The sequence below is a fragment of the Otolemur garnettii genome, unplaced genomic scaffold, assembly GCF_000181295.1.
Source record: "Otolemur garnettii isolate 467f Iridium unplaced genomic scaffold, OtoGar3 scaffold00007, whole genome shotgun sequence".
In the NCBI taxonomy this organism is placed as follows: domain Eukaryota; kingdom Metazoa; phylum Chordata; class Mammalia; order Primates; family Galagidae; genus Otolemur; species Otolemur garnettii.
The window spans coordinates 16,656,536-16,683,464 of record NW_003852402.1 but is presented as its reverse complement, the minus strand read 5'-3'; the positions used below and the strand labels follow the sequence as shown (position 1 = coordinate 16,683,464).

The following is a 26,929-nucleotide window of genomic DNA, read 5'->3' as shown; positions in this document are numbered from 1 at the left end:
TGCCACAATGCCTGGCTATTTTTTGGTTGCAGCCATCATTGTTGTTTGGCGGGCCTGGGCTGGTTTCGAACCTGCCAGCTCAGGTGTATGTGGCTGGCGTCTTAGCCACTTGAGCCACAGGCGATGAGCTATAACATGATGTTTTGAAATGTGTATATATTGTGGAGTGGCTAAATCAAGCTAATTAACATATCATTATTTCATATACTTTGTTTTTTGTGGGAAAAACACAATCTACTCTCTAGTAATTCTCATTGCTATTAACTATAGCCACTGTGTTGTACAGCAGATCTCTCGGACTTACTCCTCTGGTCTAACTGAAATCTTTTATCCATTGACCAATATCTCCCTATTTCCACCCCCAGACATTTTAAAATACATATGTATTTAGAAATAAAAATTGGATTAACTTAGAAAAGTAGTTTTCTTTGCTTTCATTTTATTTTTATAAAATATATGTGCATTATTGAAAAGGTACCATAAAGCTTATAATAAAGTAATAGTTTCTAGCCCCATTCCTAGATCCTTCTTTCTACCAGGAATTCTTTTCAATTCCTTTAGCTGTTTCTTCTGGCATTTAATTCTAGATTTCTAAATAACAAGCTTACCCTGCTATATTTTTCTTTTTTAACTCTAGACATTTATCTAATGACTTCCCGCTATGGCAGATGAGGATGTAGTCTTTCTTACACTTCCCTCCGCACTTTGGTTCCTTCCTAAATCCCTTCCTCCCCCTCATCCTGACAATCTGGTTATAATCTGTGGTGAAATGGTTGACTTTATTATGACAATGGAATCATTATTCAGAGCTGAGCCACAAAGTGTGTTACTGGATATCTCCACTTGTACTTTTTGCTTTGCCTCACATTTTTCTGCACTTTTTAGGTACCTATTACTAATTCAACCTCAAATGTGTGACAAAGTTAATGAAATACCAATCGATGCAGTCATCAGGTACCCAGTCGATTCCACTTTTGTTTTGTCCTTAGCAACATCCCTCCCTAAGCCCACTGCCCTCCTGCCAATCTGGATGGCTGCTCTCTCGGCTTGATACACAGCTTGCCTTCAATCTCCCTGTCAGATCTTGGTCTGTGACCAAATCCCAATATTTCATAGGATTCTGTTGCCTGAATCTTCCAGAAAAAAGCAATCATACTACAGAAAAATAAACCACATATGGTCATAGAATGGATTTCTTTCTTTCTTTCTTTTTTTTTTTTTTTCTTTGAAACAGAGTCTCACTTTGTTGCCCAGATAGAGTGCCATGACATCATGGCCCACAGAAAACTCAAACTTTTGGGCTCAAGCAATCCATTTGCCTCAGCTTCCCAAGTACCTTAGCTAAGACTACAGGCACCTTGCACAACACCCAGCTAGTTTTAGAGATGGGGGTCTTGCTCTTGCTCAGGCTGGTCTCAAACTGCTGAGCTCAAGCAATCCACCTGCCTCAGCCTGTCAGAGTGCTAGGATTACAGGCTGAGCCACCACACCCGGCCTTAGAATAGATTTCTTCATTCCTGAGTCTTCTTCTTTCTTGATTTATTCCTCATTTTGTTATCTTTAGTGGCTAATATTCCATTTTGTGACTATGCTACCATTTATTTGATCAATACCTGAATGCTAGACCTTTAAGTTATTTTAATTTTTGTTATTAAAACTTCACTGTGATAAGAATGCTTGCAACTAAATTTTTTTTTGCATATATCCTTAATAATGCCTTTAAGTTTGTTAGAATTTTAGATGTGGAAGCAGTCAAAAAGGATCTACATTTCTAAGGCTTTCTGATAATTATCTTAATCTTCAAAAAAAGTAACATTGTTGTCCTGTTAACACACACATACATACACACACAAAGACAAACACCTCTCAATGTTACTCAATAATCAGGCAAGGCTATACTTGGAGAAAAGTTTGAAACCGGAAGATTCTGTATATCTGTTAATTTCAATAACTCCAGTCACTTAGATCCTTTACTGGGAGAATAATGAATTGGATAAATAAAAAATAGACAATTTATTTGTTTTACTATGCACATACATGCATATAGAACACACACACACATGTTTTAATACTGACCTACTAATAACCATAGCTGTTATGACGGGCTCCCAGCCTGAGTGGAGAACTGTTCTTGTGGCTGGATGTTTGGCAGCTATTATAATCCAGATTGGAGTTAGAGCCAAGAAAAAGACACCAACTAATGGAGAAATGTAGTAATAGGTCTCTAAAATTAAAAAGAGAGAGGGATATTTCAATCTCTCATCTATGTACCAAATCTAAATTACCACAACACATAATACTATTAAACATATTAACATGATATATATATATATATATATATATTTTTTTTTTTTTTTTTTTTTTTTTTTTTTTTTTTGAGACAGAGTCTCACTCTGTTCCCCTGGGTAGAGTGCCATGGAATCATAGCTCACAGGAACTTCAAACTCTTGGGCTCAAGTGATTCCCTTGCCTTAGCCTCTTGAGTAGCTTGGACTACAGGCACCCACCACAACACCCAGCTAGTTTTTCTATTTTTAGTAGAGACAGGGTCTTGCTCTTGTTCAGGATGGCCTCAAACTTCTGAGATCAAGCAATCCACCCACCTCAGCCTCCCAGAGTGTTGGGATTACAGGTATGAGCCACAGTGCCTGGCCTCATGCTATATATGTATTTTTAATAAATTTCAAGCACATTTAGAACTGTAGAAAAGGTAAAAATATTAAATAATGTAACTGAAAACTAATACATTATTCCACAAACATTTATGGAAATAGCTGTGTGACCTTCCTGGAAATAACAATAATCATAATAATGGTAAGAACAACAATAGTAAAAATAGCTAACTTGACTTGTATTATTTACCAAGGACTAAATTAATGCTTTACATTCATCACCTCACTTAAGTGCCCCCACCAGTGTAAGGTAGATTCTATCATTTCTATTTTATGAGGAAACTGAGGCTTAAAAGTTTAGGAGCTTAAGAATGCAACGAGGAAGTAGGGAGAGCTGAGAGAAAATGACATATCTGATACCAAAGTTACTGCTCTTAACTCTACATTATTAATAGCAAATCTAGTGGGACTCTGGTTTTTTTCCACAAGGATCTTTATAGTCCATGAAATATTGGTTATCAATTGATAATAGATATCTAAGTCCCCAAATAAAATGAAAATCTAGGTTTAATAAAGTTAAGCAGATTTCTTCACTGCAGAACTATTCAGCATCTTTAATACACAAGAAGGAATACAGTACACTATGCCAACCATAATTTGACCCAACTACCTAGTTTTCACTTCTGGATCCAACTTACCTTGGACATGAAATTTAACTTCATTGGATTTCAATTACTTTGTCTATACAATGGTAATAACGGTACCCATCTCACGTATTTATTGTGAATCTTAAGAGGGTTGACACATGTAAGCATTCACCCTGACACCTAGCTAACACTTATTGAACACTTGCTATTATTATCATCGTTGGTGTCACCACCATTATTATTATTTTGCCATCTGGAAGACAGTAGACTATCAGGTTGCCAGGACTTGGTTATACCTCTCTCTGCTAGATTGTCACCATTAGTCATCCCCTCCTCATCCTTGTTAGGCTTTCCTATAGGAAGAGTCAACTCTCTGCCTCCATGATTGTGGGTGTGGCCATTTGTCTGGCTTTGTAAACATTATGCAAGCCATCCCTAAACAAAATTTTAAGTGTGCTTTCAGAAATGACTAGAAGACTTATGTGTGTGCACATGAGTATTTGTATCTCAACTATTTTCAGACACTAGACATCAGGCATGGCAAGACTGAGTCCTGAGAGAAAGGAAAGAAAAGAGATGATCCTTACAACGGCCCCAGCTTTCTGAATAAAGGCAGACAGCCTGCAGCCTGGGGAGGAGAACTCTGGCAGAGTGAGGCTGAGGCAGCAGGAATTTACAGGGGAGAACACTAAAGAGCAGGAAGCTATCAAATAGAGAGCTTGAGCACTGAATGCTAAGCCATGCATGTTTAGGGTGACCACAGGGCTGGGTCAAGAACAATGCAGGAGAAATTCCAGAGTTTACATAGGGCTAGAAGTCATTCAGGATCTAACTCCTTAAAGAGAAGAGGCCTCTTTGGGTACCAAGAGCTCTCAATAGAGACTCAAGAAGGGTCACATCTTAGTAGCAGGTTAACCCTAGAATAATGTCTGCTCTAGATTCTGTCCAGTAAAGCTTCAAGTCAAGCCTTATAAAGCTCAAGCTAATCCACGAATAACTGCCTAGAACAGTGGCTCAACCTTCCTAATGCTGCAACCCTTTAATACAGTTCTTCGTTCTGTGTCTTATGACACAAAATTCTGCAACCCTTATTCCAACACTAAACCATAAATTATTGGCGGGGGTGTCACCACAATATGAGGAACTGTATTAAAAGGTCACAGCATTAGGAAGGTTGAGAACCACTGGCCTAGAATAACAAAATCCAACATTATATAAGGCAAAACAAAACAAGCAAGCATTCAACAAGATTACATTTAAAATGTCTAACATCTAACCAAAAATTATTTTTAAGAGTTTGGAATAATGTTTGGTCTCATTTACGTACTTAGTTAAATACCCTGAGAGATTCTACTTACTTTAGAATCTACTTACTTCTATTTAGACATTTTACTTAGATCACAAAAGTTTCCAAGTACTTAAAGCAATCTTTATAATGCTAAAAAATGAAATGAATAAATATGGTGACACTTAAGTTTTTATAAATATTCATATCATGTGTACGAATCCGGTAAGATTTCTATTTAACAATCACAAGAATAATTAATTATAAACCTAAAAATTGAATTTAAAAATGAGTATACAAGATAAATATGTATTACCTCTTTAGGTAGTTTGATTCTCAAATATTTTTATACTTAATTCTAAATCTCCCTAGGGTTAACACTGCATATCTCTTATTGAAACAGTTATATCATCCTGAGGCATTTTTGGTGATATCACTTTAGCTGATCAAAGTTTGTTATTATGAGAGATTGTAGCTAGGACATACCTGAAATCTTCTCAATGACTCTAATATTTATTTTGTATAATAAGGACTTCATAACTTAAAGACAGCATTGATCTCACAGTCTGTGTAGCCTACAGCCTTAATCTAAGTTAAATATTACTTAATTTTCCCAATATGACACAGAATTCTGCAACCCTTATTCCAACACTTAACTTTGATTGAATTTTATATTTCATTAGCCTCCGAAGATATTAAAAGATCTTCTCACCTGTGACTAAAGATGCTTAAACTAGATTGAGACTCAATTTTTTATTTTTCCCCATCAGGCAGGAAAAAACAATTGTTATAGATATTAAAATCATATCTAAATAAATTTTATTCCCATGGCTTTGTCTGTATTTGCCATCATTTCTTTAGATATACTACCAAAATTCATTTTTGTATTTTCTTCCATTTAAAGGAATATGACTACTGCTACATTTAGTGCCATTTTCTTCGTGACTTTTTAAGATTAAAAAAACCCTTTATTTGTTGAATGGATTCCCAGTTCTCCTTGTAAGCCATTAGATAATGATAAATAACATCCCAGTTAGGAAGCATTCCAATCGCCTAAAATAATTAAGGTTGCCAACAATCTCTTAATTGGACCAAAAAGAAAACTAAAAGCATTGAAACCCACTAAACAAAAATGAAAAGAACCATTCTGCTAAGTCAGACCATCTTAGTATTTATACTCCTGTCAAGAGAGGAGCACCAGGCTAGGCTTAAAGAAGTTATCAATCTCTGGAAGGACGTATGAAGTTGAAAAAAGCACCCACCACCCCAACCCCCAGAATCACTGCCCTGAATTTCAAAGAGAAGGAAAATTTCTCAAGAAAGAAACTAAAAATGGGTAGGAAATTACTCAAAAATGTAAACAATTTAACCTGACCCACATGACCCCCAAAATTCTAACTCCTAGATTTATACACAAAAGAAAACAATGTTTACATTAAAAACTCATACAAGAATGTTCATAACAGCATTATTCATAATGTCCCAGACATGGAAGCAAACTAAATGTCTGCCAAATGGTGAATGGATAAGTAAAATGTGACATACCCACAAATGAAATGCCTATCCTTCAGCCTTATTACTAACTCATATGATGGAATATTATTCAGCTCTTAAGATGATTCAGTACTGGCTCAGTGCCTATAGCACAGTGGTTACAGTGCCAGCCACATACACCAACCCTGGCAGGTTCAAAACCAGCCTGGACCAGCTAAACAACAATGATAAGGGCAACAAAAAATAGCTGAGCCTTGTGGCGGGTGCCTGTAGTCCCAGCTACTTGGGAGGCTGAGGCAAGAGAAGGCTTAAGGCCAAGAATTTGAGGTTGTTGTGAGCTGTGATGCTACAGCACTCTATAGAGGGCAACATAGTGAGATTCTGTCTCAAAACAAAAGATGATTCAGGACTGATTCAGGCTACAACGTGGACTATCCTTGAAAATACCATGCTGAGTGAAAGAAGCCGGACACAAGAGGTCACACATTGTATGAGTCCATTTATGTGAAATGCTCAGAATAGGCAAATCTAAAACGATAGAAAGTAGATTAGTGGCGGCCAGGGGCTGAGGGAAGGGTGGAATGAGGAGTGCCTACTAAAACGGACAGGGTTTCTGTTGGGGATGCTGAAAATGTTCTGGAATTAGAATCATGCCGATGGTTGTGCAGTATTATGAATATACCAGATACTGTTCAATTGTATACTTTAAAAAAGGTGGACTAAATGGTATATGGATTATACCCAAGTTTTTAAAAAATCTAAAAATGAAAGACAAAGGAGGTGGGACTATAGTCTTCAAAAATCTCAGTGACATCAAAGGCAACATTGATACAAATATAGAGAAAGGAGAGAGAAAACAGAAGACAAGTAAATGGAGTAAAATGTTAACATTAGGAGAATCTAGACAGAGGGTATATAGGTATTCTATGTGCTGTTTTAACTTTTGAAAATATTCTGTAAGTATAAAATTCATGATTATGTTTTATAAACATTAAGAAAAGTGGGGAAACCATGATAAAGCCAAAATTTCCAAATGATCTACTGAAATGTATTCTATTTCAATTTCCTGCCTAATCCAACATGCCCATTCCCACAAAATTAGATGTAGTCATGTAAGATGCCCCTAATTTATCCCTGGAGAACTTCTAATCTGATTTTGAGAGCCAGGGAAAATTACTAATATAGAAAAAAAGGAAGACGCTACAAACGTGCCTCTTCTTGGGATATGCTGGTGTTTTGTAGATGTTATAAAATTAAAGAATTACCTTTAGAAAACCACTAATGACACAATCAGCCAGAGAAAATGGTCAATTAAAGTCAACCACGAACTTCTGCATTAATATTAAAATGTAACATAATATCTTTCTTCTAAATGAAACACATTTGGAAGAGCCTGGTTAAAATAATATTTTGTACTGAAATCTGCATATATCATCTTGGGCATTGTGGTAAGGCTGAATAATGGCCCATGTTAATATTTATATCTTTCTCCCCACAACTTGTGACTTTTGCCTTATACGGCAGAAGAGGCTTTGCAGATGTGATTAAGTCGAGGAATCTGCGATGTGAATATTACTGGGATTATCTGGGGGAACCCTAAATGTAACCACAGGTGTCCTAATAAGAGGGAGGCAAGAGCAGATCTGCCTGCCTGCAGAAGAGGAAGAGGCAATGTGACCACAGAAACAGAGACTGGAGTAATGTGGCAACAAGCCAAGGAATGCTGGCAGCCACCAGCAAACAGAAGAAGCAAGGAACAAATTCTCCCCTGAAATCTCCAGGAAGAACCAGCCCTGAAAACACCTTGATTTTAGCCCTAATATAACTCATTTTTAACTCCTGGCCTCCAGAGCTGTAAGAAAATTTATTTCTATTATTTTAAGTCAAATGGTTTATGGTAATTTGTTACAGCAGCAAATATAGGTATATATATTTAAAACTTTTTGGAATTTTAAGCCTAATAAATGTATAGCTTAGTCCTGATTCCACGATACAAGGAAACTACAGAAAAGTAAAGATGAATGCATCTCAAGTGGTTCGAATAGCTCTATTCTACCCAACTGTCAAACATAACTATTAACACCATCTTTTGTGATCTGTGGGTTTCACCTTTTACTATACTAGGGGTGACCTTTTCTAACTGCTATTAATATTATTTAATTAATAGCATTCTCATCCCAAATTCTTCTGAACGATGAAGCTTTTATAAGTGGTGATTTTTATACCTTAGCTGTTTCTATGTGAAGAACAAAGCAACCGGCTGTATAAGTTGCAAACAATCATTTTTCTAAATGCCCTTTAATAACCACCACAATTTTTGCAAGGAACTGATATTCTTAGAAATCACTCCACAGTGCTAACAATCTCCCAAGCATAGTGACATTCAAGATAAATTTAGATACTACTCACATCACCGCTTTCAAGCAGTGATATTCTAGAATGCCCTGTGAATAACCAAGGCGGCTTCCCTGCTTGTTCCCACAGGAGTGAACTAACCTGAGGCTGAGTGCTAGAGCCCTGGTATCTTTAACTAAGCCATCTTTTTAAAGTTAACCTTGAAGAGTGAAAAGTCAATCAACATTTTGCTTTTCGGCTCGGCGCCTATAGCTCAACCGGCTAAGGCGCCAGCCACATACACCTAAGGTGGCGGGTTCGAATCCCCAGCCCGGACCCGCCAAAACAACAATGACGGCTGCAACCAAAAATAGCCAGGCGTTGTGGCGGGCGCCTGTGGTCCCAGCTACTTGGGAGGCGGAGGCAGGAGACTCGCTTGAGCCCAGGAGTTGGAGGTTGCTGTGAGCTGTAATGCCACGGCACTCTACCCAGGGGGACAGCTTGAGGCTCTGTCTAAAAAAAAAAAAAAAAAACATTTTGCTTTTCAAATCTTGCCTAAAAAGAATCTAATATTTTTCTCACATCAATAAATATTAGAGACATGTAAGAATTACATAGCCATGTAATTATAAACACTCAAGAAGAAGTTTTTGAAATCCTCTTGAATTTATGCAAATAAAAGGGGGGAAAGGGCAATATATTCTAGTGAATGGCCCAATGTTAAATCCTCTTAGTAGCTTTAAAAGATTATTGTATGTTTAAATATTACTATATGAGTATATAAATGCCTTTATATTTTCTCTGTAAGCCACACAAAAGTATATTATAATCCCAAGCTTAGATTACTAATCTAAACTATTTTCTCTTCTATTACATTTGAAATATAGATCTTTTGTAGCCATATGTTACCATTTTTATTTTTCTAAAATGGCAGTAATTTCTACATACCTTCTGTTAAGGCAAGATACCCTTCCAATATTTCTCTAATACCACTTCCTCATCAAAAGGATTTTTTGGTTACAATGTATTGTATTATTATTTATTGTGAGGGCTATCTTGTTTTACATGATACTTTCTGAATAACTTCTAATCACATTAATTAGAGTGCTTTCAAAAGGAATAAAGTATTTGATGAAGTGCTACTTGTTAAACATCCATTATATATGACACTATAGGGTGCCACAAAAAAATTAAATAAGTAAAAATAGTAACAGTTTTGTTTTCAAGAAGCTTAGACCTTCATAAAGGAAGGGACTACATTTACCAAAAATCTATAATGACTGGCCAAGCATAAAGAATGTCGTACGAGAAGTGTCAATGAAGTGCCACAGGAGGGAAAAAAAGGATCACCTAAAATCAGTAAAAGCTATAAATTTAGACTTAATACGTGAGAAGGATTCTGAGTGGCCTTGATGAGAAGAAGAGATGAATTCAGGGAGGGGAATGATGTAAGAAAGGAAAAAAAATTAAAGTCAGTATATGAGATCAGTGAATAGCCGAGTTTGGCTGGAGTAAAAGATGCAGGAAAGATAACTGGGCACGGTGGCATGTGCTAGTCCCAGCTGCTCAGAAAGATGAGGTGGGAGGATCAATTAAGCCCAGGAGTTTGAGACCAGCCGGTGCAACACAGCAAGACCCCATCACTTAAAAAAAAAAAAAAGTACAATTAAGGGAGAAGAATGCAGAAGCATGAGAAGGTACGTTTCTGCAGAAAGCTAAGAGGACATAAAAGGGGTGTTTGAAGTCATCTCAGAATATCCAAGTTTCTGAGTAATTAACCCAAACTTCTTTTTTTCTTGAATATACTCAAGGTGTACAACATGTTTGACAGACTTATGTATAGTGCAGTGGTCACTAAATTCAAATGAATTAACATCAATCATCTCACATATTTGTCTCCCCTTTTTGTAGTAAGTGCACCTGAAGTTACTCTCTTGACAAACTCCCCGTATACAATATTACACACTGTAGTTCTTGTGCCATATGTTAGTCTCTAGAATATTCATTCCACATAACTTCAGCTTAGTACTTTGACCTATATCTCCCCATTTCCTGTCTTATCCCGTCCCTAACCCCATTCTCCATAACTACCATTTCACTTTGTCTCTGTGTATCTGACTTTTTTTTAAGATTCCATATGTAATGAGATCATGCAGTATTTTCTGTCTGCCTCTGGCTTAGTTCACTTGACATAATGTCGTTCAGGTCCATCCATGTTGTTGCGAATGGCAGGAATTCCTTTTTAAGCTGAGTAATATTCCACTATAACTGAGCTGCGTATCACACAGTATCTTCATCTACTCATCTGTTGTGGATTTAGGTTGTTTCCAAAACTTGGCTGTTATGAATAATGCTTCAATGAGTATGAGAGTGCAAATATCTCTATGAGGTACTCATTTCGTTCCCTCTGGGTATGTACCCAAAGAGAGATTGCTGGATCATATGGTAGTTTAGTTCTATTTTCAATTTTTTGAAGAACTTCCATATTGTTTTCCGTAACAGCTGTACCAATTAGCATTCCCACCCAACAGCATACAAGGATTCCCCTTTTCTCCACATCCTCACCAACACTTGTTATCTCTTGTCTTATGGCTTAATAGCCATTCGAACAAGTGTGAAGTGATAGCTCACTGTGGTTTTGGTTTGCATTTCCCTGATGATTAATGATGTTCAGCACCTCTTCATATACCTGTTGGACATTTTTATGTCTATTCAGGTCCTTTACCCATGTTTTAATTGGACTGTTGGTTAGCTATTGAGCTGTGTGAGCTCCTTATACAGTTTGGATATTAATCTTTTATCAGATATATGGTCCACAAATATCTTCTCCCAATCCACAGGCTGCCTTTTCATTTTGTCAATTGTTTCTTTTGCTGTGCAGAAACTTTTTAGTTTGATGTAGTCTTGCTTACTTTTGCTTTTGTTGCCTGAGTTTGTCTTTTTTTTTTTTTCTAAAGTGGCCTGAGTTTTTTAATGTGATATTTAAAATATTGTCAAGGAACTTTTCTCTTATGTTTTATGACTTCAGTTCTTATGTGTAGGCCTTTATTTCATTTTTAGTTGATTTTTGTGTATGGTAAAAGATAAGGGATCCAGTTTCAACATCCATTTTGCAGGTGGACTTATCCCCCCTTTTTGTACTAAGTGCACCTAAAGTTACTCTCCTGACAAACTCCCAATATACAATATTCCACACTATAGTTCCTGTGCTGTATGTCAGTCTCTAGAATATTCATTTCCCAGCACCTTTTATTGAAGAGACTGTTCTTTCTCCATTGTATCTTCTTGGTGCCCTTGATAAAAATTAGCTGACTGTAGACGCTTGAGTTTACTTCTGGGTTCTCTATTCTGTTTCACTGATTTATGTGTCTATTTTTATGCCAGTTCCATACTGTTTTGATTACTATAGGTTTGTGATTCAGTTCAAAATCAGGAAGTGTGATGCCTCCAACTTTTTTTATCTTTCTCAAGATTGCTTTTGCTATTCAGGCTCTTCTGTAGTTCCACATGTATTTTTAGATTCTTTTTTCTACTTCTGCAAAGCTTGTCATTAGAATTTTTAGAGACTGCAATGAATTGCATATCACTTCAAGTAGTATGAGCACCTTAACAACACTAATTCTTCTAATCAATGAATGTAGGATATCTTTCCATTTATTTGTGTTATCCTCAATTTCTTTCATTAATATTTTATAGTTTTATTGCAGACATATTTCACCTCCTTGATTAAATTTACTCCTAAGTGTTTTACTCATCACACCGTGGTGTATCACATTGATCAACTTGCATATATATATAATTACTTTTATATATAATCACAGATATATAATTACTCTTGCATATAAATATTATATAATTACTTTAAGTTTAAGATGTGTTCTACATTTTGTTGGTTTTTTCCCCCTTATAGACTTAGAGGTACAAATGGGTTTTGATTACATGGATGAATGTATAGTGGTGATGTCTACATTTTTAGTGAACTTGTCACCCAAATAGTATACATTGCACCTATGGGTAGTTTTTCTTCCCTCACTTTCCTCTCAATCTCCCCTCCTCCTTTATTTGCATATGGTAAACCAAACTTGCCTCGGAGGGATGAATCCTATATAGTCAAAATGTATAATATTTTTGATATATTGTTGAATTCAGTTTGCTAGTATTTGAGAATTTTTACAGCTATGTTCACCAGAGATATTGGCCTATAGTTTTCTTATGGTGTCTTTGTCTGCCTTTGGTATCAAGATGATGCTCAGGCCTCTGAAAATAAGTTAGGAAGTGTTCCCTCTAGTTCTGTTCTTTAGAAGAGTTTAAGAAGGACTGGTACAAATTCTTTGAGTGTTTGGTAGAATTCAGCCATGAAGCCATCTGCTTCTGGGCTTTTCTTTGTTGTGAGGTTTTTAATTACTACTTCAATTTCTCCATTAGTTACTGGTCTGTGCAGACTTTCTATTTCCTCCTGATTTGATTTTAGTAGGTGTATGTTTCTAAAAATGGATTTCCTCTAGGTTATCTAATTTGTTGACATAACATTGTTCATAACAGTGACTCATAATCTTTTATTATTTCTGAGGTATCCATTGTAATGTCTCCACTTTCATTTCTGATTTTATTTGAGTCTTCTCTCTTTTCTGGGTTAGCCTAAGCCAGGGGTGCCCAATCTTTTTTCTTTGCCAGTACACTGGAAGAATAAGAGTTGGCTTAGGCCACACAAAATAAACAAACACTAAGGAAAGCTGATTAGCAAAAGAAATGTCTGTGCATACTTTATTTATTTTGAGATAGAGCATCACTTTGTCGCCCTTGGTAGAGTACAGTGTGGCATCATAGCTTACAGCAACCTTAAACTTCTGGGCTCAAGTGATTCTCTTGTGTCAGTCTCCCAAGTAGCTGGGACTACAGGTGCCTGCCACAACACCTGGCTCTTTTTTAGAGATGGGGTCTCGCACTTGCTCAGGCTGGTCTCAAACCTGTGAGCTCAGGCAATCCACCATTTTGACCTCCCAGAGTGCTAGGATTACAGGCATGAGCCACTACGCCTGGCCGTGTGCATAGTTTCTATGATATCCAAAACTACAGATGTGCAATAAAAAGTCCTTATAAAATCAGCATGAGCCCTGGGGGCTGCAAGTCAGACACTCCTAGTCTAAGGCTTTGTCTATTTTGTTTTTGCATAAAAACAGCTTTTAGTTTTATTGACATAGTCTTTAGTTTTTCTATTTTCTCGTCTATTTCTTTCTGCTCTAATCTTTATTATTTCCTTCCTTCTGCTAACTTTGGATTCAATTCTAATTCCTTGAGGTATTATGTTGGGTTTAGATCTTTTTTCTTTCTAAATGTAGGCACTTATTGCTATAAACTTCATTCTTAGAACTGCCTTTTCTGCATCCCTTATGTTTTGGTATATTGAGTTTACATTTTCTTCTTTGACCTACTGGTTATTTAGGAGCATGTTGTTTAATTTCCATATATTTGTGAATCTGGTTTTCTTCCTATTATTGATTTCTAGTTTCATACCATCGTATTCAGAAAAAAAAACACTTGATATGACTTCAGTCTTCTTAGATTTCAATCTCCTTCTTCAATCTTCTTAAAGTCTTATTTGTTAAGTCTTATCTTGTGGCCTAACATGATATATCCTGGATAACGTGAGTTTGAAAGGAATGTGTATCCTGCTGCCGTTTAATAAAATATTTTGTATATATGTATTAAGTCCATTTGATCTAAAGTGCAGCCCAAGTCCAATGTTTCCTTAATGATTTTCTGTCTGGATGATCTATCCATTGCTGAAAATGGGGTATTAAAGTCCCCTACTATTATTATGTGGCTATTTCTCCCTTCTGATCTATTAATAATTGCCTCATATATTTAGGTGCTCCAGTGTGTGCATATATATTTACAATTGTTTTGTCTTCTTGAATTGATCCCATGAGACTTTATGTCTAATTATTTGAGAGAAATGTAACACATGGCCTCTATAAATCAAAGCCTATAGCTACCATGACATTTCTTTTTTATCTCTTAAAACTGCTAAGTGTTTTTAATATAGTTCAGGAATTTGTTTCCAAGAGCCAGGCTTCTCAGCAGCATGAACCAGGTCTTGAAATTTAAATATGCCTCTTCCTAATCTTTATATTCAGAATAAAAATATAAGCATCCAATTGCTGATCTTATGAGGCCCCCTAGTGTCCAAAATACAGACACGTTAGCAGTCTACACACAGGCTCCAGAAGCACCTTTATCTGTTAAATTAACTAGAGAATCAATTTGTAGCACAGTAAAAAATATCCTTAGGGGAATCAATGATCAGATGAAATGTAAAAGATCCTACTTTGAATAATTCATCTGGAATTACTTCGAGCCAACTTTCAGAAGACAAAGGCCTAGAAAATCCTAAGCAATATTTAATAATAGCATTACTTTTCAGAATTATGGCTTGTGATAGTAACATTCTATTGCACTTCTTTATTTCTCGACCCAGTTAAACTATTAATGCATCATGATATAACATTCAAAATTCTAAAAGCTTTATCTAGTAACACATTATGATCAAGTCTTTTATAAGAGATTACCACCTGTATAATTAAAATAATAAAATTTTAAAAGTCAGCACACATTATTTTCCTCACCAGTTTATCTCCTAGAATCTCATAGTATTTAGTCTGTATCGGTATAACAGTTTCAATATTTATTATGGTGGCATTCTTCAATGGCATTCTCTTTCTTACTTTCTTACCACTGTGTCTTCAGTTGATGAGACACCTGATATTTAGCAAGCAACTGAGAAATGTGTTATAAAAGACTTAATGGTAATTCCAATACTCAAGTCTGAAAATAATATATCTTTCCTTTCTATGAGTATAGGGGAATCATCCCAGAACCACTACTAACCCTTCATCCCTATGCTTAACCTCTGTATGTTCCTGGGCAAACCTACAGAATTTCTGTTCTCTTAATAATATTGGGAAGAAATCCCATTGTCTTCTATTCCTCTTTCTTCTCCTAACCTCATCCTTAAAGTAGGAGAGACTTATCTAATTGGGAAGACAAGGGAAAGGGGCACTAACTCACGCCCTTACTGGCTTTCTCTTTGGGGATCCAGCCTTTTGATGACACTGTCCCTTCTCCATTGGAGTTAACAGCCTGTCCTTATTCAGTGAGAACTGTAAATTATCCAGCTGTCTGTCTATAGTGGTGGTGAGTTTAATAGAGTAGAAGAAGAATACTCTGAAGGTGCACTTTCTAATACTAGCCATAGGCTAATATTTCAATCCCTGTCTTTGGCATCTATTTCTAAATTGTATAATAATTTAGAGAAGGAAAAAGAGTATAACCAATTTATCACCCTAACAATATAAATTAGAGCACATTTAAGATTATCCCTTTGGTAACGTAATTTTCGTTTTCTGTGTTCTTTTTGAGTTTTTGAGAAAGAGAACCATTACCCTGAATATGTGAATATGATAAAACATGTATTATTCCTTGTATATTGGATGACAGTCATTTATTATCTTATACCTTGCTTTATGTGGATGCACCTTTATCTTCTAAATGAGAAAAATTATCCTTGAGCAGACATAACAAGGCATATTAAATATTGTCTTTATGCCACATGCTAAATAATTTAAGGTAATTTTATATACTAAATGAAGCTTCCCTTGATAGTTTCAAAAGTTGTAGAAAATTATTGCGTTTGTTAGATTAAAGCCCTTTATTTTGAGAACACATAGTTGAGACCCTTCTTCAAACCAAATGTACTTTAGATTTATTTTAAAGTATACCAAGAATCTGTATAAAATTCATCAAAATAATTGAGGATATGTGAATAAATGTTTGCCTCTGACTTGGCTTAGACTATCTTTTTTTCCCTTGTATTACTTTGCATTTCTATTTTCTATCTCTCTCTTTTTTTTAGTTTGGCATCATAAAAAGTGAAAGAAAAAGAACCACAATGAAAACTGCTCACAAATCATATTACTTTACCATCGACAGGAGTCTCCGAGTACAAATTCATTAGATTCAGTAAATGCTCTATCACTATTTATCAGGAATTACATACATGACTCCAACTACACATAGCTTTCAGGCTTATTTTCACAAGGACTTTTTTCTTTTTGTTAACTGCCAAGAAGCTACTTAGTGGTGTAGTATCTGATGGGGAAAAAATATCCCATTGGGAAATTTCAAATCCCACAATAACCTTATATTCTGAGAAGTTAGTTCAACACACATAACAGAGTATTGTAGGTTGACTCCTAGCCGGCTGCACATGTATAGTAAAGAGCAGAAATTACAGAGTATAATAGACCTGTGTTCAACCTTTCCACCAGTAGCTGTGTTGAGTCACATATATAATTTCTACGATCCTTAGTTCTCTCAATTAAATTAGGAATAATCCTTCTCTTACAAAGTTTTAAACTCTACGAGAGGAGAAAAATATATGAGAACCACAACACATAGTAGATGTACCACAAACAATAATTATCATTCTAATCAGTCTCAATAAGAGTTCCAATACAGTTGAAGATCACCATGGACTCATGACATTGCCGCAACAGTTATTTATTTTAAAAGAATATGAATAACATTCAATATTTACTTTCAAGTCAACTTACCGAGACAAGAGTACAAACCCTGACTTATCCAAGCCAATATGGCAAGAGTTATAAGGTCACCAAAACTAGCAGCAATGGGCGTAGCAACATTATCAGGATTTATACCAGTCTTCTTTGAACCAACGATAACTCCAACCATTATTATTCCTAGAAAAAAGAATGTTCATTGCTTTGTATGCTATTATTTAAAGGCAATCAATCCCCCCAAAACCAAAATATGTAGGATAGACAAACAGTATTATCAGTTTCAGTTAGATTGCTTGGATAAACTGACTAAAGCAAACAAAACATTTTACCCTGAGGCTCTGGCGATGCCTTTCAACAAACTCAAAGTGGGGATCATAGAAGATTTAAGAAGTTTAGTGTTGCGCTTAAGAGACTTGAAAACTACTAAAATAACGTTCATACTGAAATTTTAAATTTAGTGATATGTATATCTTTAACATATTGTTTTTGTGTATATCAAACCCAAAGATTTTAATTTTAACCCTCAAATCAAGTATGAAAACATCAAAAAAGGTGAGTCATATTTATATGCATAGCAACTGGGAAGAGGACCAACAAAAACAGATTTGTTCATATTTGGCAACTACGAATACTTGCTTCATTTTCTTATTTAAAAGCGTTAAGAAGTGGGACATAATTAAATTGCAAACACTGAAGGTTTAAACACGAGAAATAGTCTTCATAAAAAATATTCTTTAAACTCAAAGTTTCTGTCTACAAACTACAAGAGAATAAAAGATGAATGTTGACTATGTATTTAATACTTATGTTTTTCTGTCCTTGTCTTCTTGAATCACACAAATTGGAGAAAGATGATAAAATTTATATGCACACCCAATTATATAGATTTTCTCATGCCAACCCGTTTATTAAAAGGATGCAAAGAAAAGTTTAAATGTTTGGTTTATTTATATGCTAACTGTAAATCAATATGGAAACCTGAAATACAGCTATGGGAAAAAATGAACAGAATCTCACTCCACGTTTAGAATAAAAATGAGTCTAAATGGTTTTGTTCCAGCATATTCATTTTATCTATAATAAAAATGAGCTTCTGGGGAGTAGGGTTTAAATTCTTGCCTATGATCACATAGTTTGTAAGTGACTCTAGCTCAGTGTTTTTTACCGTATTCCAAAAAGCCAAAAATTTAAAAAGTAGAATTTTTGTCCTGCATCAAACTATGCCTCACCTCTTAATATTCTAGAGGCCTTTTCAATCACTAGACTTGGCTTTCCCATAATATTATTGTAAAAAATTAAAAAAGCAGCAGCACAGAAGTTTAAACAAGATGTGCCTGTATAGAGTTCTTCTCCCAAAATCAGCATATTTAAAGATTTATATGGGAAGTTTGTCTATACACGGTGCCATCTGCATCTTTTCAGCTGACAACAAATATTTTGTATGGATTGTGGTCCAGTGGAAAAAGCCAGGAGTCAGGAAACTTGACTTACACTTCTGGTTCTGCTGCTAACAACTGATAGAATTGGACAAGTCAGATTTCTTACCTATGAAATGTGGTTAATAGCATCTGCTTTATACATTACCATGGTTAAACTTAGAACACCCATTATTCAAGGTAAGAAGTTTGGTTTTTTTGTTTTTTAGAGACAGAATCTTACTTTGTCACCCTCGGTAGAGTGCCATAGCATCACAGCTCACGGCAACCTCTAACTCCTGGGCTTAGTTGATTCTCTTGCCTCAGCCTCCTGAGTAGCTGGGACTACAGGCGTCCGCCACAGCAACCGGCTATTTTTTTGTTGCAGTTTGGCTGGGGCTGGGCTCGATCCTACCACCCTTGGTACATGCGGCTGGCACCCTACCCACGGGGCCACAGGCGCTGCCACAAAGTAAGAAGTTTTAAACAAATATATTTCAAAAATCTGAATTTTTGTAGTTTTGAAAAGCCTGGGTATTTCAAATACTTATTAGACTGAAAAATTTTAAACAACACTTTCTAAATTAAATAAAATTAGAAAGAAAACAGAAACAAAGAGTCTAAAAAAAAAAGACTGCTGATGCCAAAAAAAATTTTTTTTATCTAGAAATTTAATTTTCCAGTAGCTTAACTTCACTGCACTTTGGCCAGAGTTAACTCTATTTGATTCTATATAAGGATAAAAAACTATCCCCAATATAATTTAAGTACTAAAACAAAATGCTTGAAAATACTTTGGCAGTCAGGTCTTAATTTTAGTAAGATTCCTTAAATTCCCAGAATCTAAGAAAAAAAAAAGTGATGTGGGGTGAAAAGATAGCAATTATAAAATAAAAATAGCCAAGTCTTTATAATTAGGATTCCATAAGAACCTAATGATCTAGTACAAAGATCATATTAATAAATAAATACAAAGAAAGTCCACTTAAAAAGAAGTTAATCTTTAAAACCTCCTGGCTCTTTAAAATTCCACAGCCAACAATATGGTGTCTTAATATATTTGTATTGCCACAGAAACAGGGAAGAAACTGTTTTTGGAATCTGAAACTTAAAACTTTTTTCACAGAGGGACTGCTTTTGAAACTCAGAATTCCTGGAACATTTGTTGTTACTCAAGTGACAAGCCAGTAAATCCCCTGCTGCAAGGTTTCCAGAAAGGAGTTTCTCAATTAATTGAACTTACAGAAACAAATGAATGTCTGGGCTATCTTCCTGGTCTCTGTTGGGAACTATACCAGAGCATCTAAGGCCAAGAGACAATCTCAGAAAACCCTATTCTACAATGAGGTTTATAAATAAAGAAACAAATAGATCTGGAATAATTAAGGTTATTTTTGAAGTTTGTAGACAACTTTTTTTTTCTGTTGTTTTCACTATAAGTATCATTTAAATAACGTAGGTAAAAGTCATCTTGAGAAATAAATAATTAAAAAATACAAGGCTGTAGAGGAGACATCTATAAATTCACTTACCCTGCAGAAGAGACGCAATGAAGGCAGTTGCTACACTGCTGGAGCACAGAAGTATGGAATGATCAAGGTAGTACTTTCCTTCTGGAATCCAGCCCAGGATGATTGCTGCCACAGCTGCCAGAAAACCAACTACTGTTGCCTGAACCTAAAAGAATTTTTACAAAACCTAACTGAATTCTCCATTTTAAAAGCATTTTAAAATTTTGATTATATAAATATCATAGATTAAAAAGTCAAAAACAATACTGCATATGGTAATTGAGCTGCATTACATTTCAGAGTAGCTACTAGATTTTAGTTTTAATATTCCCTAAGATGGTGGGTTCTCCTACTGCCCTTATCTGGTGGTAATAAGAATGGAACGGGGTCTAGGAGTTTGTTTTTAACAAGCACCCCAAGTGATTCTGATGGCATAATCCACAGATCATCTAAAACACCACCTTCAGTCTGAGCAGTACCCAATCCGCACATCTGAAATCTGACTTTAGAGGCAGCGTTGGCAAGAGGTTAGATTTTATAATTGAATGATGGGAGTTTGAATCCTGGATCCATCACCCTGTAGCAAGTTATTTAAGTTCATTCATTCAATGAGTGTTTATTTATTTTGAGACAGAGTCTCACTTTGTCACCCTGGGTAGAGTGCCATGGTGTCACAGCTCACAGCAATGTCAAACTCTTGAGTTTGAGTGATCCTCTTGCCTCAGCCTCCTGAGAAGCTGGGACTACAGGTGTGTACAATCACACCCAATGAGTATTTATTTAGATTCTACTATGTACAATGTGCTATGCTTGATGTTGTGCTATAACAGTGGTGAAAAACAGATTTATTCCCTGTCCTCAGAAAGCTCTTGGTCACTGGGAGAAACAGATGTTCAAAAATAACCTCACAAATAATCACAAACATGATTAGTGCTATGGTAATTTCAGTTTCCTAATCTTTAAACTAACAATGATAATATCCAACTTTGAGATTGAAATTAATTATATAAATATATAAAGTACATTCAACAGTGCTGACACAAAGCAACACTCAAAAAACCTGCAACTGAGGAAAGTCACATGGACTGCAAGCTCAGATTAACAGAAGGTCAGAACTAAAAGAAATCCTAAAGACGTTGTCTGTCCCACTGATTCTTAGCTGTGTTTGTGTTATGGATTCCTTTGACAATCTGGTAAAAACTTTATATAATAAAGATCCTTTCTTCTAGAAAAAACACAGTGGCACTCAATATTTGGAGTAAAATTTCTAGGTGCTCACCAACTCTCTAAGGCCCATCTATGTACCAGAAGCCAGTGGTCCGGGTGAAAAAGTCCTACAGTGTGACCTTGTCATAGTGTAGAAGAACAGGAAAGCAAGGACTAACGACTTGAAATGTCCTGGACTGTAGCCCCATGGTCTTGCATTATAGCTCCTCTTGTGTCCCCCACAGATTCAGAGCTGAGACTCATGCCATAAGCACTGTTAGGGCTGCAGCAGTTGCCGAAATATTTCACTATTTTCGTACTGGTTAGCACATAGCCCAGTAATACTTTCCAGCAATACTGTCCTAGTATAAATTCTAGTACTGTGATTCCAAGTCTTTGCTGGTTTGACACCTGAACACAGAGCTCAAGCGCCTGCTGCAGACATCCTGGTACGCGCATGAGCATAAATGCATCTATCCATCTATTTCTGAAAAAATGGAAGCTACGCAGTTGGGATGAGGAAGTCTTGTTCTATATGCCAGTAAAAGAATGACTCATTGAAAAATGACTAATTGTGCCCAAGAGAGAGCAAAGTCTAGGTCAAAGTAGTAGCTGGGGAGGTGAATAGGAAGCACAGGCCTAAATAGATGCTGGTACAGGACACATCACTCTGATGAAGTAATGGTTCCTCAGATGGGATGGGACTTGGCTTCACTGAACTTCTTATGCACGGGTGGGGGTGGCTGCTGTGTGTAATCATGAAGAAGTCTGTGACACGGAGCTCACTGGAAGCCCATGTAACAGGCAGCAAAGCACATCCCCGGTAAGTGGGAGTGTGAGCTTCCTCCATCCTTCCCCGCTCTACCTCCATCCATTGCCGGTCTCTAGTGGAGGAGCCTTAAAGCCCCTCCCCACATCATCTACTCCCTCACAAGCTTTGTCAGATGGAGCCTCAGAGAGGGAATAACCTCTCCCCGACCCCGACTCCTACCCTTCCAGCTTCCTTGTTTCATGCTCTTATCTACTGGGAACTGAGTTCCAACCAATGGCTGCCTCACTGGCTGCCACCAGTTGTGTCCTGATGGGCCTTCCTGGAGTTCCCTGTTCTTCATACGTCCTTGGTGGAGCGAGGCAGATAAAGACACATACTTCTGGCTATGGCAACTAGGATCAATGAATCCTCAGCCATGTCTGGCTGCCATCCTGACCGACAGTTGCAGGGAGAGAGGATAATGGGGAAGAGTGAAGACTAAAAGTTGGAGGAAGAATTAAAAGCTGAGATGGTGATTATTACAACAACTTGATGAATACTTTATACTACAACTCATATTACTTTGTAAGAGTTCAAGGTTTTTAAAGAATAAAATGAAGTATATTTTCAAATTGTTATTTTTTTTCCTTTTTGGGAGTTTTTGGCCGGGGCTGGGTTTGAATCCGCCACCTCTAGCATATGGGGCAGGCATCCTACTCCTTCAAGCCATAGGTGCCGCCCATTGTTATTTTATTGATTATTCATAGTACACTAGGGCTGCTAAATATTTTGATTATTATCCCTGCGATTTCAAGCTGAAAAGAATCTTTTTTTTTTTTTTTTGAGACACAGTGTCACTGTCACCCTCGGTAGAGTGCCATGGTCTCACAGCTCACAGCAATCTCAAACTCTTGGGCTCAGTCTCCCAAGTAGCTGGGACTACAGGTGCTCACCACACCACTCGGCTATTTTTTGTTGCAGTTCTCATTGTTGGTTAGCTGGCCCGGGCTGGGTTCAAACCCGCCAACTTTGGTGTATGTGGCTAGCGCTGTAACCACTGTGCTATGGCTACCAAAGGTGAAAAGAATTGTAAACATCTCTTATGTGACGCTATGATTTAAAAGAGGAAAGAGAAACCCAGAAAAGTTAAGTAAATTAACAAAGGTTAATGTAGAGCTGAAGTCATATTCCAGATTTTCTTATTTCCAGATCTGTGATGTTAGAAGCAATTACACAGGTATTTTTAAAATTCCTTTATTTCTTTGTCCTTGAGATACATTATATGAGAGGTAGACATTTTCTTGTATCACTGAATAATCTGTAAGCTTTCTGCTCTATTTAAATAGCACAAGAAGTCTTAACGTCTTTAGTAAATCTGATAAGCCCACATTGCACTTTGAATACGTGTGAAATTATGTTCCTGCAATCATGTTCTCTATATTATGTCCTAGTTGAGCTAATGCCAAAATTAGTGTGCATTCCCTAAGATCACCCTAGCTGGAGAATTACTAAGGGTAGCTGCAGTCTTCTGTCTGAGGATGAAGAGATACCTGAGATTAGAAAGAGTAGTAGACTATACACAAGCCATAGTGTAGTGCACACATAATTGGTCATTTAATGGTTTACATCAACACTAGTAACTAACAAATTAACAAAAACTCAACGTAAACAAATGACTGACCATAATATATAGACTAGAGCTCAGTTTATTTTTCTTAGAGACAGAGTCTCACTTTATTGCCCTCAGTAGAGTGCTGTCGCATCATAGCTCACAGCAACCTCCAACTCCTGGGCTTAGGCAATTCTCTTGCCTCAGCCTCCTGAGTAGCTGGGACTACAGGCATCTGCCAGAACGCCTGGCTATTTTTCTTGTTGCAGTTTGGCCAGGGCCGGGTTTGAACCTGCCACCCTCAGTATATGGGGCTGATGCCCTTACCCACTGAACCATAGGCACCGCCCAGACTTAGTTTAATTAAACAAATAATTTACTTTTTAAGCAGAAAAATAACACTTAAACAATAAACTGTTAAATATTTATTTGTACAGATACTAATACAAATTCAGGCTCTACCACACTTTTTTAGGGGGGAAAGGGAGATACAGAGTCATGCTCCATCACCTAGGCTGAGTGCAGTGGCTAATCACAGCTCACTGCAACCTCCAACTCCTTGGTTCAAGCAATGCTCCTGCCTCAGCCTTCCGAGTAGCTGGGACAACAGGTGTGTGTGTCACCAGGCCCAGCCACTTTCTTCTGTTTTTTTGTAGAGACAAGGTTTTGATTTTGCTCGGGCTGGTCTCAAACTCCTGACCTTGAGCCATCCTTCTGCCTGAGCCTCCCAGAGTGCTAGGACTACAGGAGTGAGCCACTGTGCCTTGCCTAAAATGCACTTATGGTAGGAAATATTTTGTGTATTTATTCCATGTTTTGTGTATTATATATTTTTCCTATTTAGAAAAACTTTCAGAGATTATGGGTATCCATTTATTCCATTAATTTTTTCAAGGTGCTAAATTATCATTTTGGTGTTTCCTGAAACAATTAAATGATAAACTTATAGTACTAAAATTATGCCCATCTTACAGGTGATACCCAAGACCTGTAAGTTCAGTAGGTAGTATCTGTAAAAAAAAAATAATAAAATAAATGTGTACCACTTACCTGTTTTAAAGCCAAGTTGCCAATTATTAGATTCCACTTTTCAATGGGTGAATCCATCTTTCCAATATTTACCTGTTAAGGTAGACATTTTCATGTATTAATGAATAATCAGTAAGCTTTCCGTTCTATTTAAACAGCACATGAATTCTCAAATTAATGTCTTCGGTAAATCTGATGCGCTCGCATTGTACTTTGAACATATGTGTAATTCTGAATTCACTCCCAGTTTGGCACCTAACACTTAATTTGCCTGAAATGTTTAGAAAAAAAATGTTTTTGTTTACTTAACTATCTTACAAGAACTAGTGGACCAGTTAGTGTGATTCACCTACTTACCGATGTTATCTTACAACTAACATCATCAGGTATCATCCTAACACAACAAATTTTGTATACTAAGGCCCACTATGAATAATTGCACAATTTTGAACTGCTAGCATTTAATTCTGCATCATCAAACTAATCTAACTTGAAGAACTGTTGACCCCAAAAGATCAAGATATAAATAAATCATTCATATGTACGTAATTTATATTTGAGTCAAGACAAAAACTATTAGCAATAGAATTCTTTCAGTTCACAAATAAATTCTGATCATGCACCTCAACTAGTTAATTGTAAGCACTTTCTGCTAAATAGAAGAATATGCTCTAAAATAATATTATTCACACATCTGAAACTGCTCTGGAAGCGAAATCATATTTCTCAACCACTTAGGATTCAAAAAACTGTATCCAATCTGCCAAGTTTTTCTATTGTACTTTTTGGGAAAGCAATGAATAATCATTAGTAAAAAATACTATATTGAGTTCTGTTTCAAATTTTTTTTGTCATCTTCTTGGTCATGGAAGATTTTCAAATCTAAAAAAAAAAAGTCTAAAGGGGAATCCATAAAGAGAGAGGTACCTAAGAGTTGTTACCTCTGTGTAATTTTAACCATGAACAGACTAAGAGGTTAGCTCGCTGGCTTCAGACCAGCAGGTTAAATGCTACATTATCATTTCTTCTGTCAGTTGGGAAAACAGATTCTATTCTGCAATCTCACTCTGGACTTTAGTCTCAGCAACTGCAAATATGGAGATTTATCACTGTGTCAGAATAACTATTCATGGAGTCATTATGGATATATTTCTCTCCTAAGCTTAGAAATCTACATTATTGATGAAATTCATATTTGTAGCTCTAACGACCTAGGGCTTTGCTCAAGTGAGTAATAAGGTACAAGCAATGTTGAAAGAATGAACCTACCTCTGGTTTAAAGTTCGAGAAATGAGTCTGAATAAAATCAGCATTATTTTTAAATAACTCTTAGAAAAATGCCTATAGCTATAGGAAGCAATCTAAAATAATTCCATGAGAAAGTACGAGACATAAAGACTCCAGGGTTGCTTAATGACCAATGGAGACATATATAAATACATTAGGGCACAGGAAAAGATCCAGAAAGGTGGGAGTGACAGAATGAATGGGTGCTATGAATCCGGTTTGCAACTGTGCCAGATTTACTAGCTACCATCACCACTCGTCCCTTTTAAGGCCTACAGCTACATTCCTCAGCTTTAGTAGCCAAAGATTTGAGCAGATCTTATACTCAGATTTTTAGTCTTGCCTTTTTCTGTATGTTCAGATTTTCCTCCCTAAATTTCAAGCTACTCTGCCAGCTCTGAGCTCTGTCTTCTGCCACCTTGACTGTAAGTTTCCTGCCACATGAGATCTAGGGACAGGAGAACTTCCTCAGGCAAAAACATCACAAACTTTGCAATTATTACCCATTGTAATTATAGCTTTTAAGAGCAAACCCTACATTCTATCTACTTTTGATCACTTTCCATTGCCTTCAAATAGTCTGTCTAGATTTTGTAATTGTTCATCTCTAGGAGATTACTTCATTCTATCATTAACTGGAATTAGGAACCACATTATATATATATTTTTATATACTTGAAATATTTTATAATAAAACATAATCCACTAAAACACACAAACACAAATATCTTGCTGGATATACAGAGGTGAGGCATCTGCTCATTATCTTGCTTGTGGTGGTAGTTACTACTTTACTATCTACTAATTTGCTCACTTTTACCCATCTCAGATCCGGAGAGAATTTTGAGTGGCCACTCCTTGTCTTGAATTTCACCTAATCTACCAGCCAATTCTGTAGGCTCTCCCTGAAAATTAGTTGTGGACTCCAGCGACCTCTCACTACATCCACTGTTACCACCTTGATCCAGACCAACATCATCTCCAACCTATATTATTGCAACAGACTCCCAAAAGGTCTCCCTGCTTCAGTCCTCTGAGGTCTATACTCATGTCTCAACACAGTCAAAAAGAACCTGTTAAAAAATACCTATCACTCCTCCATTCAAGACCTTCTAATGTCTCTCATCTCACAAAATAACCAACGTCCTTATAATGGTCTATAAAGCTCGA

The 26,929-nt window shown here is 36.4% G+C and overlaps 1 protein-coding gene across 3 annotated transcripts in view; it reads right to left on the bottom strand.

Annotated features, from left to right (window-relative positions):
• The window catches only part of SLC41A2 (solute carrier family 41 member 2), a 118,435-nt gene that overhangs the window by 50,215 nt on the left and 41,291 nt on the right, over positions 1-26,929 (bottom strand). For all 3 annotated transcript variants that reach the window (XM_023509275.1, XM_023509276.1, XM_003783288.3), the window contains exons 4-7: positions 24,494-24,565; positions 19,899-20,043; positions 16,985-17,131; positions 2,077-2,224 (exon numbers count right to left, since the gene is read on the bottom strand). In XM_023509275.1, the coding sequence (XP_023365043.1) occupies positions 2,077-2,224; positions 16,985-17,131; positions 19,899-20,043; positions 24,494-24,565 (512 nt within the window). The remainder of the gene's footprint in view (positions 1-2,076; positions 2,225-16,984; positions 17,132-19,898; positions 20,044-24,493; positions 24,566-26,929) is intronic.